Below are 24733 nucleotides of genomic sequence, written 5' to 3'. Positions count from 1 at the left end.
GTTCCCATTAATCCCAAGGGTTCTCCAGAAGATCATCAGGGACAGAGCCAGAGTAATCCTGGTCACCCCGTACTGGCCCAAGAGGAGCTGGTTCTCGATCCTAACCAAACTCTCTCCACAGGAAGCATTTATTCTCCCAAGGAGAAAGGATATCCTGATCCAAGGGCCGGTTCTCCATCCCCATCCGGAAATCTTCAGCCTCTCGGCCTGGATCCTGAGTCCAACCTCCTAAGGCAGAGAGGTCTCTCTGAAGGTGTTATATCTACCTTAAAGGCCAGCAGAAAGAAGGTGACTAACTCCATTTATTTCAAGATCTGGAAAAGATTCTGCACCTGGTCGGGCGACGAAGCCCCAGATCAAACCAGACCAAATATACAGAGGATTCTGGATTTCCTTCAGAAGGGACTAGAGTTAGGGTTAAGTCCTTCTACCCTGAGAGTCCAGGTCTCAGCACTTAGCGCCTACTTCGATTCCGAATTGGCCAGCCATAGATGGATCCAAAGATTCCTAAGGTCTGCAGCCAGACTAAGACCGTCCCTCAGATCGAGGATGCCTACCTGGGACTTAAACATCGTCCTTAGAGGACTCACAGGTCCACCCTATGAACCGATGGACGCAAGTTCCCTGAAGAATCTTTCTCATAAGGTGGCTTTTCTTATAGCCATAACATCAGCAAAAAGACTGAGTGAGATCCAGGCATTGTCAATAAGACAACCATATCTCAGGGTACAGGAGGACCGTATCACCTTGAGGCTAGACCCTACATTTTTGCCAAAGGTAGTAACAGACTTCCATAGGAACCAGGAGATCATTCTGCCCTCCTTCTGTGTAGATCCTAAAAATTCTGGTGAGGAACGTTTCCATACGCTAGACGTCAGACAAGCAGTACTAAAATACCTAGAGGTCACTAAGGACCTGAGGAAGGTGGACAACTTATTAGTGCTCTTCGGTGGTAAGAATAAAGGGAAGACAGCTTCCAGATCTACCATTGCCCGTTGGGTAAGACAGACTATTACAGACTGCTACAAGATCGAGGGCATCAGTTGTCCAGAGGTCATTCGGGCTCACTCCACAAGAGCGGTATCTGCCTCCTTCGCTGAAAGGGCAGGAGCTTCCTTAAATCAAATATGCCAGGCTGCTACCTGGTCTAATGTTAATACCTTCATTAAACATTATAGGCTCGACTTATCCAGGTCCTCCGACCTCGCATTTGGTCGCAAGGTCCTTCAGGCCGTTGCCCCACCCTAGTTCATATATAATCTGTTATGTCTCTCTGGGCCGTCATGGTGGTGAAGTGGAAAGCCGGAATTAGACTTACCGGTAATTCATTTTCCACGAATCCACCATGACGGCATGATATCCCGCCCTAATAAAAAAAAAAAAAAAAAACCTTGGTATGAGGTAATACCAAAAAAAAAAAAAAAAACACAACACTTTGAGTTGTCTCACTTGTAAACTGGTGATTGTAGCACTATAATCTGGAACTCACTGGTGAATGGTGGTGGGAGGGGTCCTTTTAAACCTATCTCTGTTCCTGCCCCTACAGAGGTCAGGGGTCAATCTCTCTGGGCCGTCATGGTGGATTCGTGGAAAATGAATTACCGGTAAGTCTAATTCCGGCTTTCTTCCGCACTTTAAATTCACTATTCTCCACATCGCTGACTTCAGTCTATGGACGCTACACTTTATGAATGGGGCTGTAGAGAGCGGAGTACGGACAGGCGCGCACACATTGCTATGCCAGGTTTGGCTAAGCGGAGCGGGTTCCTACCTGTGCCTCCTTCGCTAAGCTAAGAGTCCTGCATGTCAGCTTTTAGCTTAGCGAAGCAGGCACAGGCAGAAGCCCGCTCCGCTAATCCCCGGCATAGCACATTGTTACAGGGTACCCATGTGCTATGCCAGCATTTAGTAAACCTCGGAGGGCACAGACTGGAGCAGCAATGTGTTCTCCTGCCCGTACTTCATTCTCTGCGGTCCTATTCATAAAGTGTAGAGTCCATACACTGCTGAGGAGTCAGCATTGTGGGGAATAGTGAATTTAAAGCTCACAGGGAAATCTGCACTTTAGCAATTAATATCTCTAGTCAAAATGCAAAATCCATAACTAAAATATATTAGAAAACCTATTATTAGGGCATTTGGGACATAAAAAAAAAACTTCATTAAAAGTTTTGTTACTCTAAATTCAGTTGTGAATAACTAACTTTTGTGGTGGTCTCTTTCTACCAGGCCCTGGAGGTGAGACCGCTTTCAAAGCTACTGACGACCAGAGTTTTGAAAGCTCTGACAAGCAATACAAGAAGGTGAGAAGCAATGTCACAGTTGTGTAATGCGTTGCCTGCTGCCCCGTGTTACGCTTGTTCATGTGCTTTCATGGTAGATTTTTCTTTTTAAATACTTTGGAGATTCTGATTAAAGGGAATTTTGTCTAGCTAACTAATGTGCACTCAGACATCAAACCTTTGGTATCTTTATGTTCCTTACTGATTGCAAGAAAATTAAGTTTGTACCATATGCAAATAGGCACAAAATGCCCAGCAGGGAGTTTACAATCTTTCAAAGACCCCCAAGCCCACTAAGGCTACTTTCACACCAGCGTTTTTGCTGGATCAGTTACTGATAATACAATCATCTGCATCCGTTATGAATGAATCCGGTTGTATGATCTGTAACATAGCCAGGACGGATCCGTCATGAACTCCATTGAAAGTCAATGGGGGACGGATCCGTTTTCGGATTGTCAGAGAAAACTGATCCGTCCCCATTGACTTACATTGTGGGTTTTGCTCCGCATCCCAGGACGGAAAGCAAACCACCAGCACACTGTGGTTTGCTCTCCGGTATGAGAATGGAACGGAATGCATTGACGGATCTGAATACCAGAAAATATTAAAGCTAGTGTAAAAGTAGCTTAAAAGGAGATCGTCTTCCTATGTTATAATATAACACGTTTGTGCTCCTGAACAATTCCTGTTGGATGTCAGTGCATGCAGAAAATATCTAACACTTTGCATTCATTATAGTGTAGTTTGTATCTAAAAATTAGATTTATTTTTTCCATTGGGGGACACAGACCATGGGTATAGCTTAGTGGTATTAGTAGGAGGGACACTATGCAAATACAAAAGAGCTTCTCCTCGGGCTATACCCCCCCGACTTCACCAGGAGGAACCCAGTCTTTGCGTAGTGTCTGGTGAAGGAGGATGACACACCTTTTTGTTATTTTTTTTTCTAGATGGGGACTCGGGTCGGCATGGCGCCTTCCTGGTCCCCCATGGAGTGCCCGCCGCCTTCTTTGGACGCTGCCTCCATTTTCCCCCAAGAAGGCAAGTGGATCCGGGCTCGACCTGTCAGCTCCGGCATCCCACCAGCCCCTGGGTCACCTGCTGCTGCCCTCCATCCAGAGCACTGAACTCAGGTGAGTCAGATGTATGAAGAGGTGAGCCCTGCTGGTACAGGACAGAGGGAGAAGACTTCAGGAGCAGATAAGTATACTGCAATCCTCTCTGCCTCCCCCCTCCCTCCCCTCCTCTGCACTACGACCTATGGGCCGCCTGGGTGAATGGGGAACTGGGTGTGATTCCATCTGTCTGGGGCGCAGTTTTATGGAGGCACTCATCAGGACAGGCGTCTCTACTGTAGACGCTCCATGTTCCTTCTAACCTTTTATCTGGCGGCATGTCTGTTCACGGCGCCGCCCCCTTTTTTTCTACAAATCAAAGCGCACAACCTCCGGTTTATTTAGGCCCTCCGACACCCCTGCTGAGGGTGCCATGCTTTACATTAACCCCCGCTACTCCGAGCGGTGCTGGGGGCCATTTTTTCTTTTTCCTGAGTGGAGCGCTCGCTCTTTTCGCGCTCCTATGACGCGTCTTGGGGGCGGAGCCTAGCGCTCCTTCCTCCGTCTGCTGCCAAGCTCCTCACTCTGTGTGGCTGCTCCCCTGCTCCTCTCTGGTCGTTTTTCCTGTGCTGTTGCCTATCAGTTTGTCGCCTTCCCTTTCGGGTTAGCAACCGCCCCTCGGGTCTTTACCAAGATCCTGGCACCGATCATGGCGCTTCTTCGTACCAGGGGCATTCCTTTACTGCCCTATCTGGACGATATCCTTATAAGGGCCCCCTCGCTTCCGCAGGACGAGGACAGCGTCCGGATCACTGTTCAGACTCTGGAACAGTTCGGCTGGATAATCAATTTCCCAAAGTCCTCTCTCCTCCCGTCCCAGAACCTCCCCTTCCTTTGGATGATTTTGGACACCTCGACCGCCAGAGTATTCCTGCCAGTCTCCAAGTCCTCCCGGATCCAGGGGGCAGTGTCGCATCTGCTGCGCTCCCCGATTCTCTCCATACGGGAATGCATGCGGGTCCTGGGTCTTATGGTGGCCTCTTTCGAGTCCATTCCTTATGCCCAGTTTCACACTCGCTTGTTGCAACAGGAGATCCTTTCCCTCTGGGACAAGACCTCTCAGGGTCTGGACGATTGCATCCGCTTGTCTCAGCGGGTTCGGGCAGCTCTCCCTTGGTGGCTGTCCCCGATCAACCTGAGGTCGGGGAGATCCTTTCTCCCGTTCTCCTGGATGATCGTCACCACCGATGCCAGCCTCCTGGGTTGGGGCGGCGTTCTCCTGTCTACACGGTTCAAGGGGTTTGGTCGGCGGCAGAGTCTCGCCTTCCGATGAATATTCTGGAGCTGAGGGCGATTTTCCACTCTCTATCCCATTGGACTCCTCTCCTTACGGGCATCCCGGTGAGGATTCTATCAGACAATGCCATGGCTGTGGCCTACATCAATCATCAGGGCGGGACCCGCAGCCGAATGGTGATGCAGGAGGTGACGAGAATTCTGACGTGGGCGGAGTCGCACGTTCCGGTGTTGTCAGCAGTTTACATTCCAGGAGTGGACAACTGGACAGCGGACTTTCTAAGCCGCAACAAGGTGGATCCAGGCGAGTGGTCTCTGCATCCAGATGTCTTCGAGGAAATCTGCCGCAGATGGGGCTGTCCGGATGTGGACTTGTTGGCGTCCAGGCTAAACAACAAGCTCCTGGTGTTCCTGGCTCGCGCCCGGTGTCCGAAGGCGTACGGGGTGGACGCGCGGACTTCAGTCTCCTCTATGTCTTCCCTCCGCTTCCTCTACTACCGAAGGTTCTACGCAAGATCGAAGCGGAAGGGATTCCGACCGTTCTCATCGCCGCGCGTGGTTCTCAGACGTGGCTCGGATGCTGGCGGACGCCCCATGGCCTCTTTTCGACAGAGAGGATCTACTGTCTCAGGTCCCGCTGTTCCTCCAATTTACGGTCTCTTCGTTTAACGGCGTGGCTGTTGAAACAGCCATCCTGAAAAGGGGGTTCTCAGATTTGGTGGTTAGAACCATGATCAGTGCGAGGAAATCGGCTGCTGCTTCCAGGATTTACTATCGTACCTGGAAGGCCTTCCTGACTTTTTGTGAGAACTCGGGGTTCCCTCCCCTTCGCTTTTCCGTCCCGATGGTGCTGTCTTTTCTTCAGTCCTGGCTTGAGATGGGACTGTCGCTGAGTTCCCTGAAGGGTCAGGTTTCTGCGTTGGCAGTCTTTTTTCAGAGGTCCCTTGCTCTTATGGGTCCTGTGAAGACTTTTCTCCAGGGGGTGGCACATTCGGTTCCTCCGTATGTTCCCCCTTTGCCTCCTTGGGATCTCAATCTGGTCCTGCGCGCTCTGCAGTCGGCCCCCTTCGAGGCTCTGAGAGAGGTCTACCTGACTTTTCTCACCTGGAAAGTGGTCTTCCTTGTGGCCATAACTTCCATCAGACGGGTGTCGGAGCTGGCTGCTCTTTCCTGTCAAGAGCCTTTTCTGGTTTTTCACCAGGATAAGGTTGTGCTCCGTCCAGTTCCCTCCTTTTTGCCCAAGGTGGTCTCCCCCTTCCACCTTAACGAGGTTCTGGTCCTGCCCTTCTCCGGCAAACCCCAAGGAACGCTCTCTGCATTTCCTGGATGTCGTTCAGGCCTTGAAGGTGTATTTCGCAGCTACCGCTTCCGTCCGCCGTTCAGATTCCCTCTTTGTGATTCCTGAGGGGGTCTGGTGGCCTCCAAGGTTACTGTGGCGCGATGGATCCGCTCGGCCATTTCCGTGGCTTATCGTGCTCGTGGTAGGGTTCCTCCGGCTCAGTTTACCGCTCACTCCACTAGGGCGGTGGGGGCTTCCTGGGCAAGGCGCAATCCTGCCTCTGCGTCTCAGCTATGTAAGGCGGCCACCTGGTCGTCCTTGCATACCTTTACGAAGTTTTATCAGTTGCATTCTCTGGCTTCGGCTGATGCTGTCTTTGGCCGCAGGGTTTTGCAGGCTGTGGTTCCTGTTTGACCGTTGGACGTTCCTCCTGGCGGTGCTGATATTTTTTCCCACCCCATGGACTGCTTTAGGGCGTCCCATGGTCTGTGTCCCCCAATGGAAAAAAGTACGAGAAAAGGAGATTTTTTGTGAAACTCACCTGTAAAATCTTTTTCTCGTCTTTTCCATTGGGGGACACAACTCTCACCCATTCTGCCTGTTGCAGGAGGGGTTTTCAATTCAGTTTCTGTTTGTGGTTGGACCTTACGGCTTGGTCCGATGGTTTCCATTATTTTTTCAAGTCTCTTTCTCCTACTGCTTTTGCAACGTCTGGGTTCCTTCCTGTTGGAGTCGGGGGGGGGGGGGGGGATAGCCCGAGGAGGAGCTCTTTTGTATTTTCATAGTGTCCCTCCTACTATACCATACTGCTATACCCATGGTCTGTGTCCCCCAATGGAAAAGACGAGAAAAAGATTTTACAGGTGAGTTTCACAAAAAAATCTCCTTTTTGTAGTATGATTGATGAGATGGACCAAAATCTATAAAGGGCCCCCACCTATTGTGCCATTTATAATATTGGTGTCTTCTGTGGCAGAGGGCCCCCCCCCCCCTAAGGCCCCAAGACTCAGGCGTAACTGCTATCTCTGTCATAAGACAATTTTGGGGGTTGGTGAACCCAATGAACATTTCTCTGAATCCTCATTTGTGGTGATGCAAGAAAGCGCACCGTATAAAATGAGGCCACAAGGGATCACACAGTTATTTCTAGTACGTTTTTCTTCTGTCTAAAATAACATTTCTCAGACTGAAGTAACTAAAACAGATGCCAAATGAGCATAACAGATGCTCAAAATGTATTTGTGTTATGCATTTATATAGCGCTACTGTATTCCGCAGCGCTTTAGACATTACCATCAAGCTGTCCCCAATAGGGCTCACAATCCAAGTACAAATTTAAGGATCCATTTTTATTTTATTTTTTCTGTTCTTCTGACTGATCAGAAGAACAGAAAATAAAATGGTGGTGTGATCCTACACGGAGCTTGATTTATAGATTTTTCCTCAAGGGTACCTGTGCCCTATATGTGTTCTGATCTGTCCCTTTTTAATGTATGAGTGTGTGTATATGTACAGGGGCGTAGCTATAGGGGAAGCAGCTGCTTTGGGGCCCCTCCAGGAGGAGGACTAAAAGATTTTGTAAGGGCCCCCTCAACAGTATTACACAATGAAATGTATATACAGTGACAGTATAGACAGTGTATAAAACGGATGGAACAGCTGCCGGGCCTGATCTGAGAGAGCAAGCTTTACTAGCCACAGGAATGGGGGTGGCATGAAAGGAAGGGGGTGCGAAAAAATTACTGGGGGAGGGCGGCCCATTAAAAAATTTGCAGTGGGGCCCAGTCATTTCTAGCTACGCCACTGTATATGTACATGTTCTCTTTCAGTCATAGATATGTGCCCATTTGTTTGCTGTGGTCTTGAAATGTTCCTTATGACACCTACGGTAATTTATAATGAGCGCCGCTGTGATTTGCGTTTTTCTAATCTCAATCTATCCATCAAATTATTTGCCTGCTCTCTGTGAGGAGGTGTTCTACTGCATTTCCTACACAAAGTGGTGACAGTCTTTAAGGATTTTGCCTATGCTTACATCTTTTACATCCTGCGCTCCTTCTGTGGTGGTAGATTTGCATGCCTGTGACGAAATCCAAAACAAACTAAAACGCAACTGAATGAATAAATCCTTTATTACTGTATTCTTTCAGAAATGTTATATTTTCTTCACTCTAGCAGTATGCACCCTGCCTGCAATCCTTGCAGTAACTGTAACATAGGGGTATTCCCTGCATCGTTATTTATGGCATGTCTGCAAGTCACTCCTGAGGAAACTGATGTGCACCCCGTGTCATTCACTTACCCTCAGGCATAACACTGTGTACCCATTTTTTCTGGAGTGTTCCTCTAGCTGTAGAAATGTAGAGGTCAGCCCTATACATCGACAAGAATTGACAGTTTCAAATCAGGAAGTTATTTTATTAAAGGGCATCTGTCACCAGATTTATGAGCTTTAACCCTTTCCCAACTGCCCAATGTAAATTTAAGTCTGTGCCTGGGCATTTAAAAATGGTGCGACAGAATCTGCGCCAGATATAAGCCTCATAAGTGGCGTATATCTAGTCATAAATGACCCCCAAAGTGTATTTTTCATACACTCCAATGCTAACCCTTTTCTTATGATATGATTGTTTGTTTTAGTCCCCTACAGAAACTATAAAAAAGAAAGTGTAAAAAAAAAAAAGAAAATTTATTAATATAAAAATTCAAATCGCCCCTATCCCCAAAATGTAAATAAAATGTGTAAACAATAAAATATCCACATCATTGGTATTGTGACGTGCAAAAATGCCTATACTATTAAATGTAAGAACATTTTTCCCGTACAGCAGACAGCGAAACGGAAAAAAAAATTGTTAAAATTGCTAATGAGCCATTTTTTTGTTATTGCTTCACCACCCACAAAAAAATGAAATATGGTCTCATTGAAAAGTAATTGCCCCGCAAAAAAAATGAGCCCTCACACAGCTCCGTACACATAACTACTACAAAGTTATAAGGGTCAAAATATGGCGATGAAAAGAAAACTATACATTTGTGGTATTGTCATAATTTAACTGACCTGGAGAATAAAAGTAACAGGTCAGTTTTACTGCATAGGAAATGGTGTAAAAAAACTAAAACATAAAACTGTGGCAGAATGGTGTTTTTTCCTTTAGTGATTTCACTCCATTTGGCTTCTTTATTTTTTTTTTTTTCCCGCTTCCTACCAAATTTTATGCAACTGTAAATGGTGCCATTAGAAAGTGCATCTTATCCCGCAAAAAACAAGCCCTGACACGGCTATGTTAATGAAAAAAGTAAACAAGTTATGGCTTTGGGAGCCCTGGGAGTAAAGAAATGTTTACATTTCCTGGCCATTAAGGGGTTAATCCAGCTGAAATGCGAGATGTGCACATGGCGGTCTCCACTCTTGTACAGTGTGCGTGCCGAAAGCGCTCTTGCAAGACTTCTGGGCCAGGTGTGAATATGTATTTACTGCCTGGACTGTCACTCTTAGCAGTGGGGGTGCGACAAAACAGGCAGGGAGTGGAGCCCTCTGGGTGCAACAAGCTCCTTTCTCGTTGCACCCAGTGGCTCATTTACATATGATAAAAGATCCCTTCTTTATCTACACAGTAAACCCACATAAAGAAATGGGACTAAAATCGTTGCATTGAGCCGACGTGCACATCTCGCATGCCAGCTAGATAAATGCTTCGAAATCTGGTGAAAGACGCCCTTTAATATTTCTTTAGTTTCTCACCTCACCCCTACCACTCCCCTTTCCGTAAAGTGGCAAGGGCGGCGTAGAGACACCACTTGCTCCCAAATTTAGGCACAGTGCAATATAAAAGTCACAAATCAGTTTTTTTCCTCTTAGGCCTCTTGCACACGACTGTATGTATTTTGCGGTCTGCAAAAAACAGATCTGCAAAAATATCCAGATGACATCGTGTGCATTCCGTATTTTGCGGAACAGAACACTTGGCCCTTCATGGAACAGTACTATCCTTGTCCGTAATGCGGACAATAATAGGACATGTATACCCGTATACACGTATACGGTCCGCAAAAAAAAAGGAAACGGAATGAAAATGCGTTCGTGTGCAAGAGGCTTTAGGCTCCATTCACATGTCCGCAAATTGCGTATCCGCAAAACACGGACACCGGCGGACTGCACATGCCAGGCACTTTAATAGAAATGCCTTTTTTTTTGTCCTTGTCAGCGGACAAGAATAGGACATGTTCTATTTTTTTGCAGAACGGTAGTGTCGATGCGGACAGCACACTGTGTGCTGTTCACATCTTTTCCAGCCCCTTTGAAAATAAATGGGTCCGCACCCGTTCTGCAAAATTGCGTAACGGGTGCGGACCAATTCTTGAGGACGTGTGATTGGAGCCTTAGTCTCACATCCACCACTGCACAGCCCACTCTCTGGATCAGTAACCAAATACGTTTGTGTAACCAATAATCAAAAAATAAAAATTTGCGGCTCACCTCTGTCGCTGGTAGATACTGACTACTACGCATTGCGGCACAAACCTCTGCTTTCATCAGGTATGGTACCTGCTAATACAGGATTCCGCCTACTAGTTTGGTCCATGCAGTGGACACGCAGATTTTGATTTCCTGATTAAGTGATTACTGGTCTACAGCAGGCAGCAGAGAAGTATTGGAATTGGATCATTTGGGAACCAGTAAGGTTAATATTACTGCTTTTATCGTTTTATTTTTTTATTTTATGTAGGTGACTGGACAACCCAAAAAAAAACCAGGATCCATCCCTATTGGGGCAGCTATTCGTTTTTTTAGGCAGGGTCCAAGTACCTTAGGGGGCAGCCTTCTGATTCTTGTCCCAACTCTGCCTTTTGAAATTACATTATATGGGGTCATGAGTTTTATTGACTATTAATAAGTTACGTTTTAGTGGTGGTGGTTTTGTGATTTATATTTTTAGACACTACCTTTCTTTATCTGACTACTGATGGTCGACATGTCAGAACTGTGATTTGAACAACCCAAAAAGAAAGAAAATATATCTTAGCATTTTCTTTTCTTTCCGTTTTGTGGAAATGTTTGTTGGTAACTGAGCGTCATTACATTGGGTTGTCACCCAGACCCAATTTCTTAGTTACCTTTTAATATAAGGATATGGAATCCAGGGATATTACGAGGCTTAAAGGGGTTCTTTGGGAATTAATAAAATGAAAAAACTAAAATATTGATTTATTGTAAATACATTCCCAAATACCTTTCTTTACTTATAATGGATCGTTTTGTCTGAGGAGCAATCATCGGGGGAAATAAAATGCCGACTGTTCTTTTAGTACACACAAAACCTGTCCTAATCACACAGCAGGACAAGTTACTTCAGAGCACTGAGCTAAAGAGCTGCCTCATCCACCTCTCTGCTCTACTTGTCAGGGGTTATGGGGGTCATTTGTCAAACTGGTGTAAAGTAGAACTGGCTTAGTTGCCCATAGTAACCAATCAGATTCCACCTTTCATTTGGAAAATGAAAAGAGGTATCTGATTGGTTGCTATGGGCAACTAAGGCTACTTTCACACTAGCGTTCATGGGTCCGTTCGTGAGCTCCGTTTGAAGGAGCTCACGAGCGGACCCAAACGCCTCCGTCCAGCCCTGATGCAGTCTGAATGGACGCGGATCCGCTCAGACTGCATCAGTCTGGCGGCGTTCAGCCTCCGCTCCGCTCGCCTCCGCACGGACAGGCGGACAGCTGAACGCTGCTTGCAGCGTTCGGGTGTCCGCCTGGCCGTGCGGAGGCGTGCGGATCCGTTCAGACTTACAATGTAAGTCAATGGGAACGGATCCGCTTGAAGATGTCACCATATGGCTCAATCTTCAAGCGGATCCGTCCCCCATTGACTTTACATTGAAAGTCTGAACGGATCTGCGCAGGCTACTTGCGCACTTGCGAATTTTTTTAAAGTTATTAATGCAGACGGATCCGTACTGAACGGAGCCTCCGTCTGCATTAATATGATCGGATCCGTTCAGAACGGATCCGATCAAGCGCAAGTGTGAAAGTAGCCTAAGCCAGTTTTACTTTACACCAGTTTAATAAATGACCCCCTATGATCCTGAATACAGCTGATAAGATCTTCAGCTAATTCTCTAGGGAATGGAGATCATGAGGAGACATGAAGTTACAGGGCAGACTGTGGGCTATGGTAATAGGGACTGCATATAATAGCTGCTGCTAATCATCCACATCCCCACCTCCTCTATGTACATCATGTCTCCTCAGAGATTCAGCTGAAGATCTTATCTGTATTCAGGACCAGACCCCTGACAAGTAGAGCAGAGAGGAGGATGAGGCAGCTCTTTAGCTCAGTGCTCAGAAGTGACTTGTCCTGCTGTGTGATTAGGACAGGTTTTGTGTCTACTAATAGGACGGTGGCCATTTTATTTCCACTGACGATTGCTCCCTAGACAAAACAAGCTATTATAACTAATGAAAGGCCTTTGGGAATTCATTTATAATAAAATAATATTTAAGTATTTTCATTTTCTTAATTCCTGGAGAACCCCTTTAATTACCATTCTGGAGTCTGAGACAGCTGGGTAAAAACCACTATGGGGATTCTAATGGCAGCCACATTATGTTTAACTTTTAGGGGAAAATGGTCTTTGATTTCTAGTGTCCTCTTTCCTATCTTGCCTCTCTATTAGTAGCTCATGGTATACATTATACTTTGCCCCTTGTCTGTCTGGCTTCTATACATTTGTCTGTCGTTTTGCCTTTGTTTATACACCTTTTTCATTTTGCACCCATCGCAGTTTTTGTTCCTCACCTTCACCCCGTCTCTATCTCTCTCTGTAAACTCATGGCAGGGTTTGCTTGGTGAACTCATTCTTTTACAAGAGCAGCTCAAGCAGCATGAAGAGGAGGCACGCAGGGCAGCTGGAAACATTAACACGGGCAGCACACAGCAGAAGCGCAAGGTGATGGGTCTTAGGACGTTGGATGCAAGCTTAGGCTAGAACTGCACTGTGACCCTGTCTCATACAAGTCCATGTGAAATGTCAGACCCAAAATTATTTCAGTTACCTGTAATTTCCATTTTTCCCCCTTTAGGAAAAAATGGAAAAATTGTGTGACAAATTGCAGTAAACACGTGCACACAACTTTCCTATAACTGTATGAGTTGTTTTACAGTAAAGTTCATATTTATGGTCAATAGTTGTCCCATGAAAGGCAGTTATATATTTGTTTTGGGCACTTACAGCCAAAAAATAGTGATCCCTTTAAATAAAGGGCTTGTCTTACTTTAGCAAATGGCATTTGAGATATAGAGAAAGTGAATACAAGGCACTTAATATACTGTTATTATCCATATTGCTTCCTTTGCTGGCTGGATTCATTTTTCCATCACATTATACACTGCTCGTATCAATGGTTACGACCACCCTGCAATCCATCAGTGGTGGTGGTGCTTGCAAACTATAGAAAAAAGCACTAGCCTATGTGCGCTCCCACAGTCCCAGCCACCAGAGAGGCGGTACTTTTATCTATAGAGTGCAAGCACGACCACCACTGATGGATTGCAGGGTGGTCGTAACCATGGAAACGAGCAGTGTATAATGTGATGGAAAAATGAATCCAGCCAGCAAAGGAGACAATATAGACAATCACAATACATTAGTAGGTGCATTGTATTAACTTTCTCTACATGATAAATGCCACTTGCTGAAGTGAGACAACCCCTTTAGAGTTGGTGAGTAAGTAATATAATCTCAGATGTCTCTTGTGTGATCACATGATTCCATGGCTTTAGCGTTGATGGTTTTATATGGATCAAGAAATATACATTATACATAGACCTGCAGATAATTGGGACTTTGTGGCAGTGAACCATGCTGTTAGGAGCACGCTAAAATGTGTTGGTCGTGGTGGAAGATAATTCATAAAATGTAAATAGTTAATAGTCCAATAAGTGTTAATTTGACATTGCTCTTTTTTATTTAATGTGAACCTGTGAGCATATCCCCTCTAAAGTCTTACCAAGATCTTTCCTGCTCCTCTGAGATGTCTAAGTATTTTAGAGTCATTAAGTTGTTCATTGCTTATTTTATAACTTTCACATTTACTGTTAAAGGCTACAGACAAGGAGAAAGTTGATCAAATGCAGGAAGAACTTTTGCAAACCCAGGTGGGTATTCTGCATTTATTGCTGAAGATTTCCAGTCCTTTTTCTGGATGTTTGATGCATGCTAGCCTTATATTCTGAAAATATAGTGTAACTATGTAAATGCCCCAGAATTTGGAAGAGCAACACACACTGCCGGTTTTGTATAAATGTGTTGTAGTTTGGCTTAATTTACATAAAACACAAAGGCTATAGTTAGACACATCTGCACTGACATATTTTATTGTTAAGTTACTTCCTAAATACAAAATTAAGCAAACTTTATTAGTCATTAAAAATGTCCTATTATCATGCTGAAGTAGAGTCTGGGCAACTCCTGTACATAGCTGGCTGTGGTGCAGCTTCTGAGATAGATCCAACAGCACATTGCTCTTGGCTGCTGTCTACACCATGCTGCCATCATCTGCTCTTTCTGCTCCATCTTTGCGTCAGCAGGGAGGGGAGGAGGCTGTATTAGTGTGTGTTCACACGAGGCGGTTATGCCATGGGTTTTCCATTAAAATTTGAATGTTGAAAACCTGCAGCGTATTACAGTAGCCACAGCGTAGATGTGATTTTAACAGATCTGAGGGGTTAATACGCACATGCTGACTTTTATTTTGCTTGTAGCTATAAATGTATGCATTGTATCTTGAATTAAAGGGATTGTCAACCCCTTTCATAGCATAGGTATTGAATTCTGGGAAGCATTCTGAATGACTAAAGGGTGGGGTATAGCACTTTGAGGTTAAAGAGAACCTGTCACAATTCAGATTTTTTTTGTATTTTTTATTTCTTTTAGTTAAAGTACCAACGAATTCTTGAACGTCTTGAGAAAGAAAACAAAGATCTGCGGAAATTGTTGCTTCAAAGGGATGATAAAGGCATTCATCACAGGAATCTCAAGGTAATGTAGGTCGCCAATGAAAAGTGTAATTTTACCCAAAATTGTGTCCGATATATGTGCACTTATGGCAATTTTTTGCTGTAAATTCATTAAAATAAAAAAATGGCATAATCCCTGCACCACTTCTTTCGAGGGGTATAAATGTACTTGGTAAAGTGAGTAGCGCTTTGTATTCCATTAAAGGGCTTCTGTCACCCCACTAAAGTCTTTTTTTTTTTTTGGGGGGGGAGCTACTTATAATCCCTATACTGCGATATATCAATCTATAATGCTATTACTCATTTTGGTTCAGTATTTAATTCAAAAAACTGACTTTTATCATATGCAAATTACCTGTCTACCAGCAAGTAGTGCGGCTACTTGCTGGTAGCAGCCGCATCCTCCTTTCATAAAGACGCCTCCTCCTCATGTTGATTGACAGGGCCAGCGAACGCGCTTGTCCTCTGCTGGCCCTGTCTGCATTCAAAATCTGGCGCCTGCGCCGTACCTGTCTTCAGTCGGCGCAGGCGCACTGAGAGGAGGACGCTCGCTCGGCTGCTCCATTCTCAATGCGCCTGCGCCGATGACGTCACATCTACACCCGGCGCAGGCGCGCTGAGGTAGGAGCGGCCGAGCAAGCGGCCGAGGGGGCATCTTTATGAAAGGAGGATGCGGCTGCTACCAGCAAGTAGCCTCCCTACTTGCTGGTAGACAGGTAATTTGCATATTATAAGTCTGTTTTTTTTAAATTAACTACTGAACCAAAATGAGTAATAGCATTATAGATTGATATATCGCAGTATAGGGATTATAAGTAGCCCAAAAAAAAATAAGACTTTAGTGGGGTGACAGAAGCCCTTTAAGTGGGACACATTTTTTTTTAAACATTTTTCTGACACTTTTTTTTTTTACACTAAGAATAGTAAACAGACAACATCAGGTCCAATCAAGCATTGTTTGCATCTGCCGAAATGAATCTAAAATGAAATATATGGCAAGAGTGAAATTAGTCTTGACTAAGAAGAAAATGTTATCATTGTGTCTACACCTCTTACATGGATTCTGCTGTTTAATTCACTTCCATCGAAAACCTCTACTTCTAGCTAACTTAACAAATGTATATTAGCAAGAAGACGAGGACTTAAGCCTCATTCACACGTCAGTGTTTTGGTCAGTAATTTCCTTCAATAATTGTGAGCCAAAACCAGGACTGGAGCCTCCACAGACATAAGGTATAAGGGAAAGATCTGTTCTGTGTTTAGGGCCGCACCTGGTTTTGGCTCACCATCACTGACGCATGAATGAGGCATTGGAGAAGATAGTATGCCTGCAGCATCAGACTACACTGAATTTATGTGTAGTCTGTTACCATGGAGATGTACAAATCTGCATAGGAGCTGTAGACACAAAATGGTAGAACATTTTAAATTTTTCACAGTAAAAACATTTTAAATTATGACTAATTGCAGAGTTACTTCATTTTTAAAGCATTGGTTTCTCTGACAAGTGAAATTTCATCATTTTAGAATGTGTCTACATTTATTTAGCGTTGCAGGACTGTAATGTGCAGGACTCTTTTATATATACATGGGAGGAGGAGGATTTAGGTTATATTTAAAGGGATTCTGTCACCTTGATTTTAGTGACAGAGCTTTTAACATCATCACATCAGTCTGCTCGTTTTGTATTAAAATATACTAGTATTACTACCCCAAGTGTTGTCCTTTGTCTAGAAAATCGCTTTTATTAATATGGTAATCACCTGAGTAAGGAGCCCAAGGGGCTGTCCCTCCGGCCGTTGGAGCCCAGACACGCCCCTTCTCCTGGAGCGCAGCACCGCCCTACTGCTAATTTATTCACTTCTCATTGCCGGCTGGCGCATGTGCAGTGCATCCTGTGAGGCCGATTCCAGGTGCTCACATGTGTATCCATGGCGCATGCGCAAGCTTATGGCTCAGCGAACACATTCCGTGGATACACATGTCAGCACCCGGAATCGGCCTCACAGTACGCACTGCACATGCGCCAGCCGGCAATGAGGAGTGAATTAATTAGCAGTGGGGCGGTGCTGGGCTCCAGGAGAAGGGGCCCGTCTGGGCTCCAACGGCCGGAGGGACAGCCCCTTACTCGGGTAATTACCATATTAATAAAAGCGATTTTCTAGACAAAGGGCAACACTTAGGGTAGTAATACTAGTATATTTTAATACAAAACGAGCAGACTGATGTGATGATGTTAAAAGCTCTGTCACTAAAATCAAGGTGACAGAATCCCTTTAAAGTCAGTTTTGCTGGTGTCTGTGTTGGTTTACTTTGCACTAAATTTGTCAAATGTTGCACATTGTTCAATTTGCCACATCTCTGCCACTAACACTTTTGTCTAGAATGCTAGTCCAGTTTTTTGCAAAAAAAAATCTGGAGTGCAACTATTTTAATGGATTGTACCATCCCAACGTTCCCACAAGGAGATGGGACTAAGTGCTGACTTCAGGTGGCTGGACTTAAGGAAACTGCTGAATGGGCCAGTGCTCCGCTGTTACCATATCTCCCACTGCAGTGAATAGGAACTACATAGACACCATAACAGAACAAGCTTTTCTGCTTCTGAAACTTCTAAGTAATGGAAACAGCATAGCTTCCTGTGCTACACTTTTTATGTAGCGCCCATTCACTCGATTATATCCATAAGGCTGGCCTCCTGAGGTTGGCGCTTAGTCCCATACCGCTGTAGAAATGGCGAGTTGGGACAACCCTTTTAATGTAATTAATCACACCCACATAACCACCCACTTTTTGAAACTGGTGGTGTACAAATGCAAAAAGTTGCTAAATTTTTGCACAAGTAACTCCCAAAAATTGCTAAGTACTATTTTGAACCCAGAATTCTGGAAAAAGTCATTTAAAATCCCTCCCCATATTTTGTCAGGAATGGGGAGCATCTAGTGTTGAGGTCTAATGGTACAGTGTAGATGGCATACATGAAGTCCTTCTCTCATTAAAACTGCCTGCGCTGGCACTAATTTGTCATATGATTGTGTTTTCTTTATCTCAACCTATTATATACAGTATGTGTATTAGTAGCTTACTGTATGTGCAGAGTAGGAAGACTGACGAAATAGATATGGGCAGTAATCATTTTAACCACTTATGTTTCAGAAATCCCTGATTGATATGTATTCTGAGGTGCTAGACATCCTGTCTGACTACGACGTCAACTATAACACTCAAGACCACTTACCAAGGGTATGTTACTGGCCTGCTTAGCTCATACAGATTCTTACAGAACTGTTTCATGTTTTTATATTGTAAATCTGTTTTGTTTTTTAACTGGTTGCCTCCATGAAGGAGAATAAGGCTGAGTTCACATCACTGTTTTTTTCCGTTCTTCTGATCCGTCAAGAAAAAATCGGATCCTATGCATCATTATGCACATTTGACATCCATTTGAACCCTTTCTGTCAGACGTCCGTTATTTTAGATGGGGAAAAAAAGTACTCCATGCAGTACTTTTTTTTTCCTTCTAAAATAATGGATCTCAGATGGAAATGGCTCAAACGGATGTCAGATGTGCATAATGATGCACAGGATCCGTTTTTTTCTTTATTTTTCTGTTCTTCTGACAAATCAGAAGAACGGAAAAATAACAGTGATGTGAACTCAGCCTAAGGGTGTGTTCACACGACCGTAAATGTTTTGCGGTGCGCAAATTGCGGATCAACAAAACACGGATACTGGCAGTGTGCGTTCCGCATTTTGCATTGAAAAGCTTATTTGCATAAAAATAAAATAAATTGTTTATCAGGATTAGAGCACCAGGTTTTTACAAAAAAGATTTGGTTATGTTTCAGGGCACTTCTCCTACATGGCGGTATAATTACTTTATAATGGATTTTGAAGGTGACAGACTCCCTTTAAGCACTGTCTGACTTGCCAGTTGTCTTGCAGGTCATTGTGGTTGGTGACCAAAGCGCAGGGAAGACCAGTGTTCTTGAAATGATAGCACAAGCTCGAATCTTCCCTCGAGGATCTGGTGAGATGATGACTCGTTCTCCAGTTAAGGTATGTATAATGACACAGATGAAAGCCCATGGGATAATGCCGCAGTAAACACAGAACAGTTTCAGTGACCCTGTTTACATTAGTGTGGTTTGTCTCATCTTGCAGTCATACTTCTGTTTATCTGCCCCTTACTTCTTTCTGATTTGCATTCAGTAGGCTGGCACAATGCAGAGTGCATGTTGGAGGCTACAGTGGGTTTATATGTAGCATCAAATCACCGAACCAGTTATTAATGTTTACATAATGTTTCATTAATCATGTAAAAAAAAATATGTTGTATGGTAAAGTACACCTGTGGGGACCCCAATATGTCTCCCTAGTAAACTCTTGAGTCTGCGGGTTGCAAGCATGATGAGAGCAACCCAACTCACCAACCTATGCCGAGAAACTCATATATTACTAATCTTGAGTGTAATGATGCAAATCTTACAAGGATTAGGGGGAGGGAGAACAATATATTGGGAAAAGATAGATGTATGCAGGGCTCCGTAGCTTAAAGGGGCTTATGAAGTAGGCCATCAGTATCTCATCAGCCTCGTTATTGTAGCACTGCACCCATTGAAGTCAGTGGTCGCAGCTGTAGTAACGAGCCCCCTCCACTACCAGGTTGACGGAGCTGCATATGAACAGCTGAGTGGCGAGGTGCAGGGTGGTGGACCCTCCACCAATCAGCTAGTGATGGTCTACCCTGAGGATAGGCTGTCACTTATAAAGGCTGGACAATCTCTTTAAGGCTACTTTCACACTTGCGGCAGTGTGATCCGGCGGGCAGTTCCGTCGTCGGAACTGGCCGCCGGATCCGCCGATCTGCCGCTGAATGAAAGCATTTGTGAGACGGATCCGGATGCGGATCCGTCTCACAAATGCATTGCAAGGACGGATCCGTCTCTCCGCTTGTCATGCGGACCGACGGATCCGTCTTGTACATTTTTCTCATTTTTACCGATCTGCGCATGCGCATGCCGGAACGACGGATCCGGCATTCCGGTATTCTGAATGCCTGATCCGGTGCTAATACATACCTATGGGAAAAAATGCCGGATCCGGCGTTCAGGCAAGTCTTCAGTTTTTTTCGCCGGAGAGAAAACCGTAGCATGCTACGGTTTTCTCTTTTGCCTGATCTGTCAAAACGACTGAACTGAAGACATCCTGATGCAAACTGAACGGATTACTCTCCATTCAGAATGCATGGGGATAAAACTGATCAGTTCTTTTCCAGTATAATGCCCCTGTGACGGAACTCTATGCCGGAAAAGAAAAACGCAAGTGTGAAAGTACCCTTAAGTCTATTTCTTCATTATAGCATTTTGTTACTTTAAGGCTAAGCATCATTTTTTTTTTTTCAATTGGTCTTTAATAGAAATATTCAACAGTTTTTGCTCTACATTTATAACTTTCAGTGTAGACCATTGCTTTCTGCTCCCTGAATCTGTCAGGGAGCTGCTCTGACAACTCAATCTGTAGTTCTTCTCTCTGAACTCCTGACATCTCATAAACCCTCATTATAGCTAAGTTCTTATCAGAGAGTGTTTCTGGGCTGTCGGGAAAGTACAGATCAGGTTATCAGATCAGCTCCTTTGCAGATTTATTGAAAGTGACAGCTATAGAACAAAAACTGTTGAACATTTTTAAGACTAATTGAAAAGAAATCCTCCCCAAAGTGTCTATAGCCTTTAATTGTAATAGATAATACATGTCATGGACTAACAATGAGACTATTGTCTACCATATCCTATAGCTAATGTATGTCAAGACAGACAAAAACAATAGATAATAGAAACTGTACCTAGTGATAAATCCTTGTACACATACGGTACTTTATTATTATGTCCTAGGCAAGCTGTGTCATGGAAGACCCACAACACTGAAGAGACTGCTTAGTGCATGAATAGTAGATAAGCCGAACATTCATCATAGAAAAATTATAACGTCTACACAATGCATAACCGCTAAGTCAGTCTAAGCTCACTGGTCCAGGCTTAGTTCCTGATGTAGAAGTCCCGTCTACTTTTGGGGCAGCTTGCAAGGAGTTGCACCTGATAATGAAGATACAGTTTTCTAGAAAGACCTATAAGGCCTCTTTCAGACAAGCGTGTGCAGTCCAGAAATCACGCTCCGTTCTGGACATTTCTCGTCTTGCAGGAGCATACAGCATTATACTGATTTATAATGCTGTGTGTCTTTGCCTGACCTTATTGTTACAGACTCATAGTGACAGCTTTATGTCAGTATGATCCTATAGAAAGAAAGTCCTGCAGAGACACATGGCATTATACATCGGCATAATGTCGTGCGCTCCTGCAAGCGAGTAGTGTCCAGAAGGGAGGATCACGCTCACACACGGAGCGTGGTTTCCAGACTCCACACCCTCTTGTGAAAGAGCCCTTAGGGTCAGCACTGGTGTTTTGTAGCTTCTGACTATACAAACACTTATGTCTTTTAAGCACCTATTTCTTTTAGGCTGGGTTCACACCTGAGCGTTTTACAGCGCGTTCCTACGCGCTGTAAAACGCTCAACAGGCAAAAACCAATGCTTCCCTATCGGCATGGTTCTCACCTGAGCGTTTTACGAACGTGTCGTTCCAGCACATAGACCTAGTGGGAACGCGCGACAATAGAAATTACACCCAAGCCTTCCTATTGAAATGAATGGGACGGCTTGGGTGTAATTACACCTGCTCACCACTGCAGATGCAACGGCTAGAAGGTAAACAGTGAAGAGGAGGCAGCGCTGACACCGCGCACTCCTTCTCTTCAAACAGCTGATCGGAGGGGGTGCCGGGTGTCAGACCCCGGCCGATCTGATATTGATGACCTATCCTGAGGATAGGTCATCAATAAATATAACTTGGACAACCCCTTTAAACTGAAAGGTTTAGGAGCCAAATATACTTTTAGATACCACATGTAAATACATATATAATTATAGTGGTTGGCTACATTTTGGGGGGTTGGGTGGCAAACATGCAAAAGGAAGCATGATTCCCGGATCCTTTGCTTTACAACTTTGGCTGCCTGAGTCAGGTCCCCTGCTGTCAACATCCACTTTGACGCCAGTGCAACCAATGACTGGTCACATCGGTGACCTGCCTCCTTGTATCACCTGACATGACCCAGGGCGAACAGGTCACTGCTGCCACCATTCATTGGCTGCAGTGGTGAGGATGTTGATGGTGGAGGACTCGAGCGAGGCACCAGCGGCTGGGGAGCAAAGGTGCCAGGAACCAGCAGTGGGGAGCAGGTAAGTATGCTTCCTTTTGGCAGGTATGGCCAGGAGGGGAGGTTTGCCAAAACCCCCCAACATGTGGCCAAACCTTTTAATGTTATAATAAAAAAGACTTATTGCCACTGCCACTTCTCCCGACATGTCTTCTTGAGTAAATATATTCCCTATCATATACCAATTCCGGAGCAGTGTGCAGGGGATCAACCCTTTTGGCAAGGGAAATGGCAGCACTCAGTTGTCTATTGGTTTATAAATATTGAGGAGGATATATATAACATGTGACACGATGCACAATTATAAAAAATAAATTAAATTAAATTTAAAAAAAAGCCCAAGAATTATTCCATTTGGAACTGGAAAGGGTCCTTTAAAGGGTTGTTTCATTTCAGCGTTTATCATGTAGAGAAAATTAAAGGGATTGTCTCTTCACAGACAATAGGGGCATATCGCTAGGATATGCCCCTATTGTTTTGTAGATGCTTGTCCAGCAGTGGGACCCGCACCTATATCGAGAACGGAGCCCCACAAGGTGGTGGCTGGAGGACTCCGGTCCGGCCACCACAAAATTAATCCTGCCAGCAAAGGAGACAATATGGACAATCACAATACATATAGTAAGTGCCTTGTATTAACTTTCTCTACATGATAAATGCCATTTGCTGAAGTGAGACTGTGGGCTCTCGGTGGTGAACCTACACTTTTAATAGTACAGTATGTATTTCATTCTTTTTTTTCTTATGTTGTTGCAGGTCACCTTAAGTGAAGGTCCCCACCATGTTGCCATATTTAAAGATAGCTCTCGGGAGTTTGATCTCACCAAAGAGTCTGATGTAAGACATTCTAAATCAAACCACACATATTGTGTAATTTTCAATGGTTTTTATGTGTTGTGTATAGCAATACTGGAAAACAGGCGAACAAACTCGTATGTAACTAACAGAGCAAAATAATCCAAGCAACCATCTTACTGGAATAAATGTAGTTGAGACATTCCTGGGGGTTACCTCCCACAGATGCCACTGTGTAGACATATAGTGGCATTTGTCACCCCTAGGTTCCAAGGTAAAAAATGAATGCTGTGTGGTGGTATTTTTTGCTTAACTGGATCTCTGGTACACCATCCCTGCAGAGGGAAAAGGACACTCTTTTGGCTTCCTTAGGAGAAATGGGGATCAATAGATATGATTAACACATGCACCAGGAACATTCCCAGTGCGTATGGCAAACTGACTCAAAAGCCCTTGGGGCTTATTTAGATGACCGTATCTGTTTTGCGGTCCACAAATTGTGGATCCACAAAACGGACAAGAATAGGACATGTTTTATATTTTTTGCAGGGCTGCGGAATGGAAGTATGGATGCGGACAACACACAGTGTACTGTCCACATCATTTGTGGCCCCATTGAAATAAATAGGACCGCATCCGTTCCGCTAAATTTATCAGTCAAATTTGCCATCTTGCTGCAAATTAAGCCTCCTGAGATGAACTGTGCATGTGTCGATAAAGTCTTGCCAGCACATGCACGAGATTTCAGAGCCAGGCATCCTGACAGCGACAGTCAGGCCATGAGTGGGAGAGGAGGTGATAAAGCAGTGCAAAGCAGAGAAATTCTAATTTAGAAAATTGCTAATTTTTCAAAATTTTCTGTAAATTTGGGATTTTTATTTTTTTTATAAATAACCGCCTCCGGACCGCCTAACGCAGGATCGCGGTCCGGAGGCGGCTATGTCAGGAAGAGTCACGCAGCGATGCGTCATCTCGCGAGACGCGAGATGACGGGCACAGCCGGCCCGCGCATGCGCATCGTGGGCCGGCAAAAGTTTGAGGGGGGGGGGGGGGGGGTTACATCATCAGCCTGCCAGCCAATGATCGTGGCTGGCAGGCTGATGATTTTTAAAAAAAACGAATCACAGGCCATTTAACACCTTATATTTATAAATATAAGGTGTTAAATGGCTGCTGTGCTCCTCTGCTGATTCTTTTGTTCGGTTGGTCTCAGCAGAGGAGCACAGTTCACAGTGAGTACACCAAACACCACACTTAGCCCCCAGATCACCCCAATTAACCCCTTGATCGCCCCTGTCAATCACCTAGTGAAAGGGAAAAAAAGGGATCAGTGTAAACTGTCACTTTTTTTTTCACTGGTATTGACGGTTAGGTTTAGTATAGTTTAGGCCCCCTGGTTAGGTAGTTAGCGATCGTTTAGCGCCCAGCCCACCGCACCGCAGTCACTGATTTGCTGATTAGCGTATCGCTATAGTATTAGTGTCACCTTAGCTCACCCTCCACCCACAACGCAGTGTTTGCCCGATCAGGCCTGATCGGTAGCCCACACGTGCGTTTACCCACGCCCGCCCCGCCGCAGTGACAAAAATTTTATTTCTCGTGCTTTTTTCCATTGGGGGACACAGACCATGGGTATAGCTTAGAGGTATTAGTAGGAGGGACACTATGCAAATGAAAGAGCTCCTCCTCCTCGGGCTATACCCCCAGACTCCACCAGGAGGAACTC

General features: G+C 44.7%; 1 protein-coding gene across 12 annotated transcripts in view; it reads left to right on the top strand.

Annotated features, from left to right (window-relative positions):
- OPA1 (OPA1 mitochondrial dynamin like GTPase) overlaps positions 1 to 24733 on the top strand; it is a 143449-nt gene that overhangs the window by 44389 nt on the left and 74327 nt on the right. For 7 of the 12 annotated variants that reach the window (XM_044288767.1, XM_044288762.1, XM_044288766.1 and 4 more), the window contains 7 exons: positions 2230 to 2303; positions 12755 to 12865; positions 14020 to 14073; positions 14852 to 14956; positions 18091 to 18177; positions 18880 to 18993; positions 22969 to 23049. In XM_044288767.1, coding sequence (XP_044144702.1) covers positions 2230 to 2303; positions 12755 to 12865; positions 14020 to 14073; positions 14852 to 14956; positions 18091 to 18177; positions 18880 to 18993; positions 22969 to 23049 — 626 coding nt within the window. The remainder of the gene's footprint in view (positions 1 to 2229; positions 2304 to 12754; positions 12866 to 14019; positions 14074 to 14851; positions 14957 to 18090; positions 18178 to 18879; positions 18994 to 22968; positions 23050 to 24733) is intronic. The other 5 variants (XM_044288769.1, XM_044288768.1, XM_044288765.1 and 2 more) reach the window with 1 other exon arrangement.

This window comes from Bufo gargarizans, chromosome 4 (assembly GCF_014858855.1).
Source record: "Bufo gargarizans isolate SCDJY-AF-19 chromosome 4, ASM1485885v1, whole genome shotgun sequence".
Taxonomy (NCBI): Eukaryota; Metazoa; Chordata; class Amphibia; order Anura; family Bufonidae; genus Bufo; species Bufo gargarizans.
The sequence above is the reverse complement of the archived record's forward strand: the minus strand, read 5'-3'. Positions and strand labels throughout refer to the sequence as shown.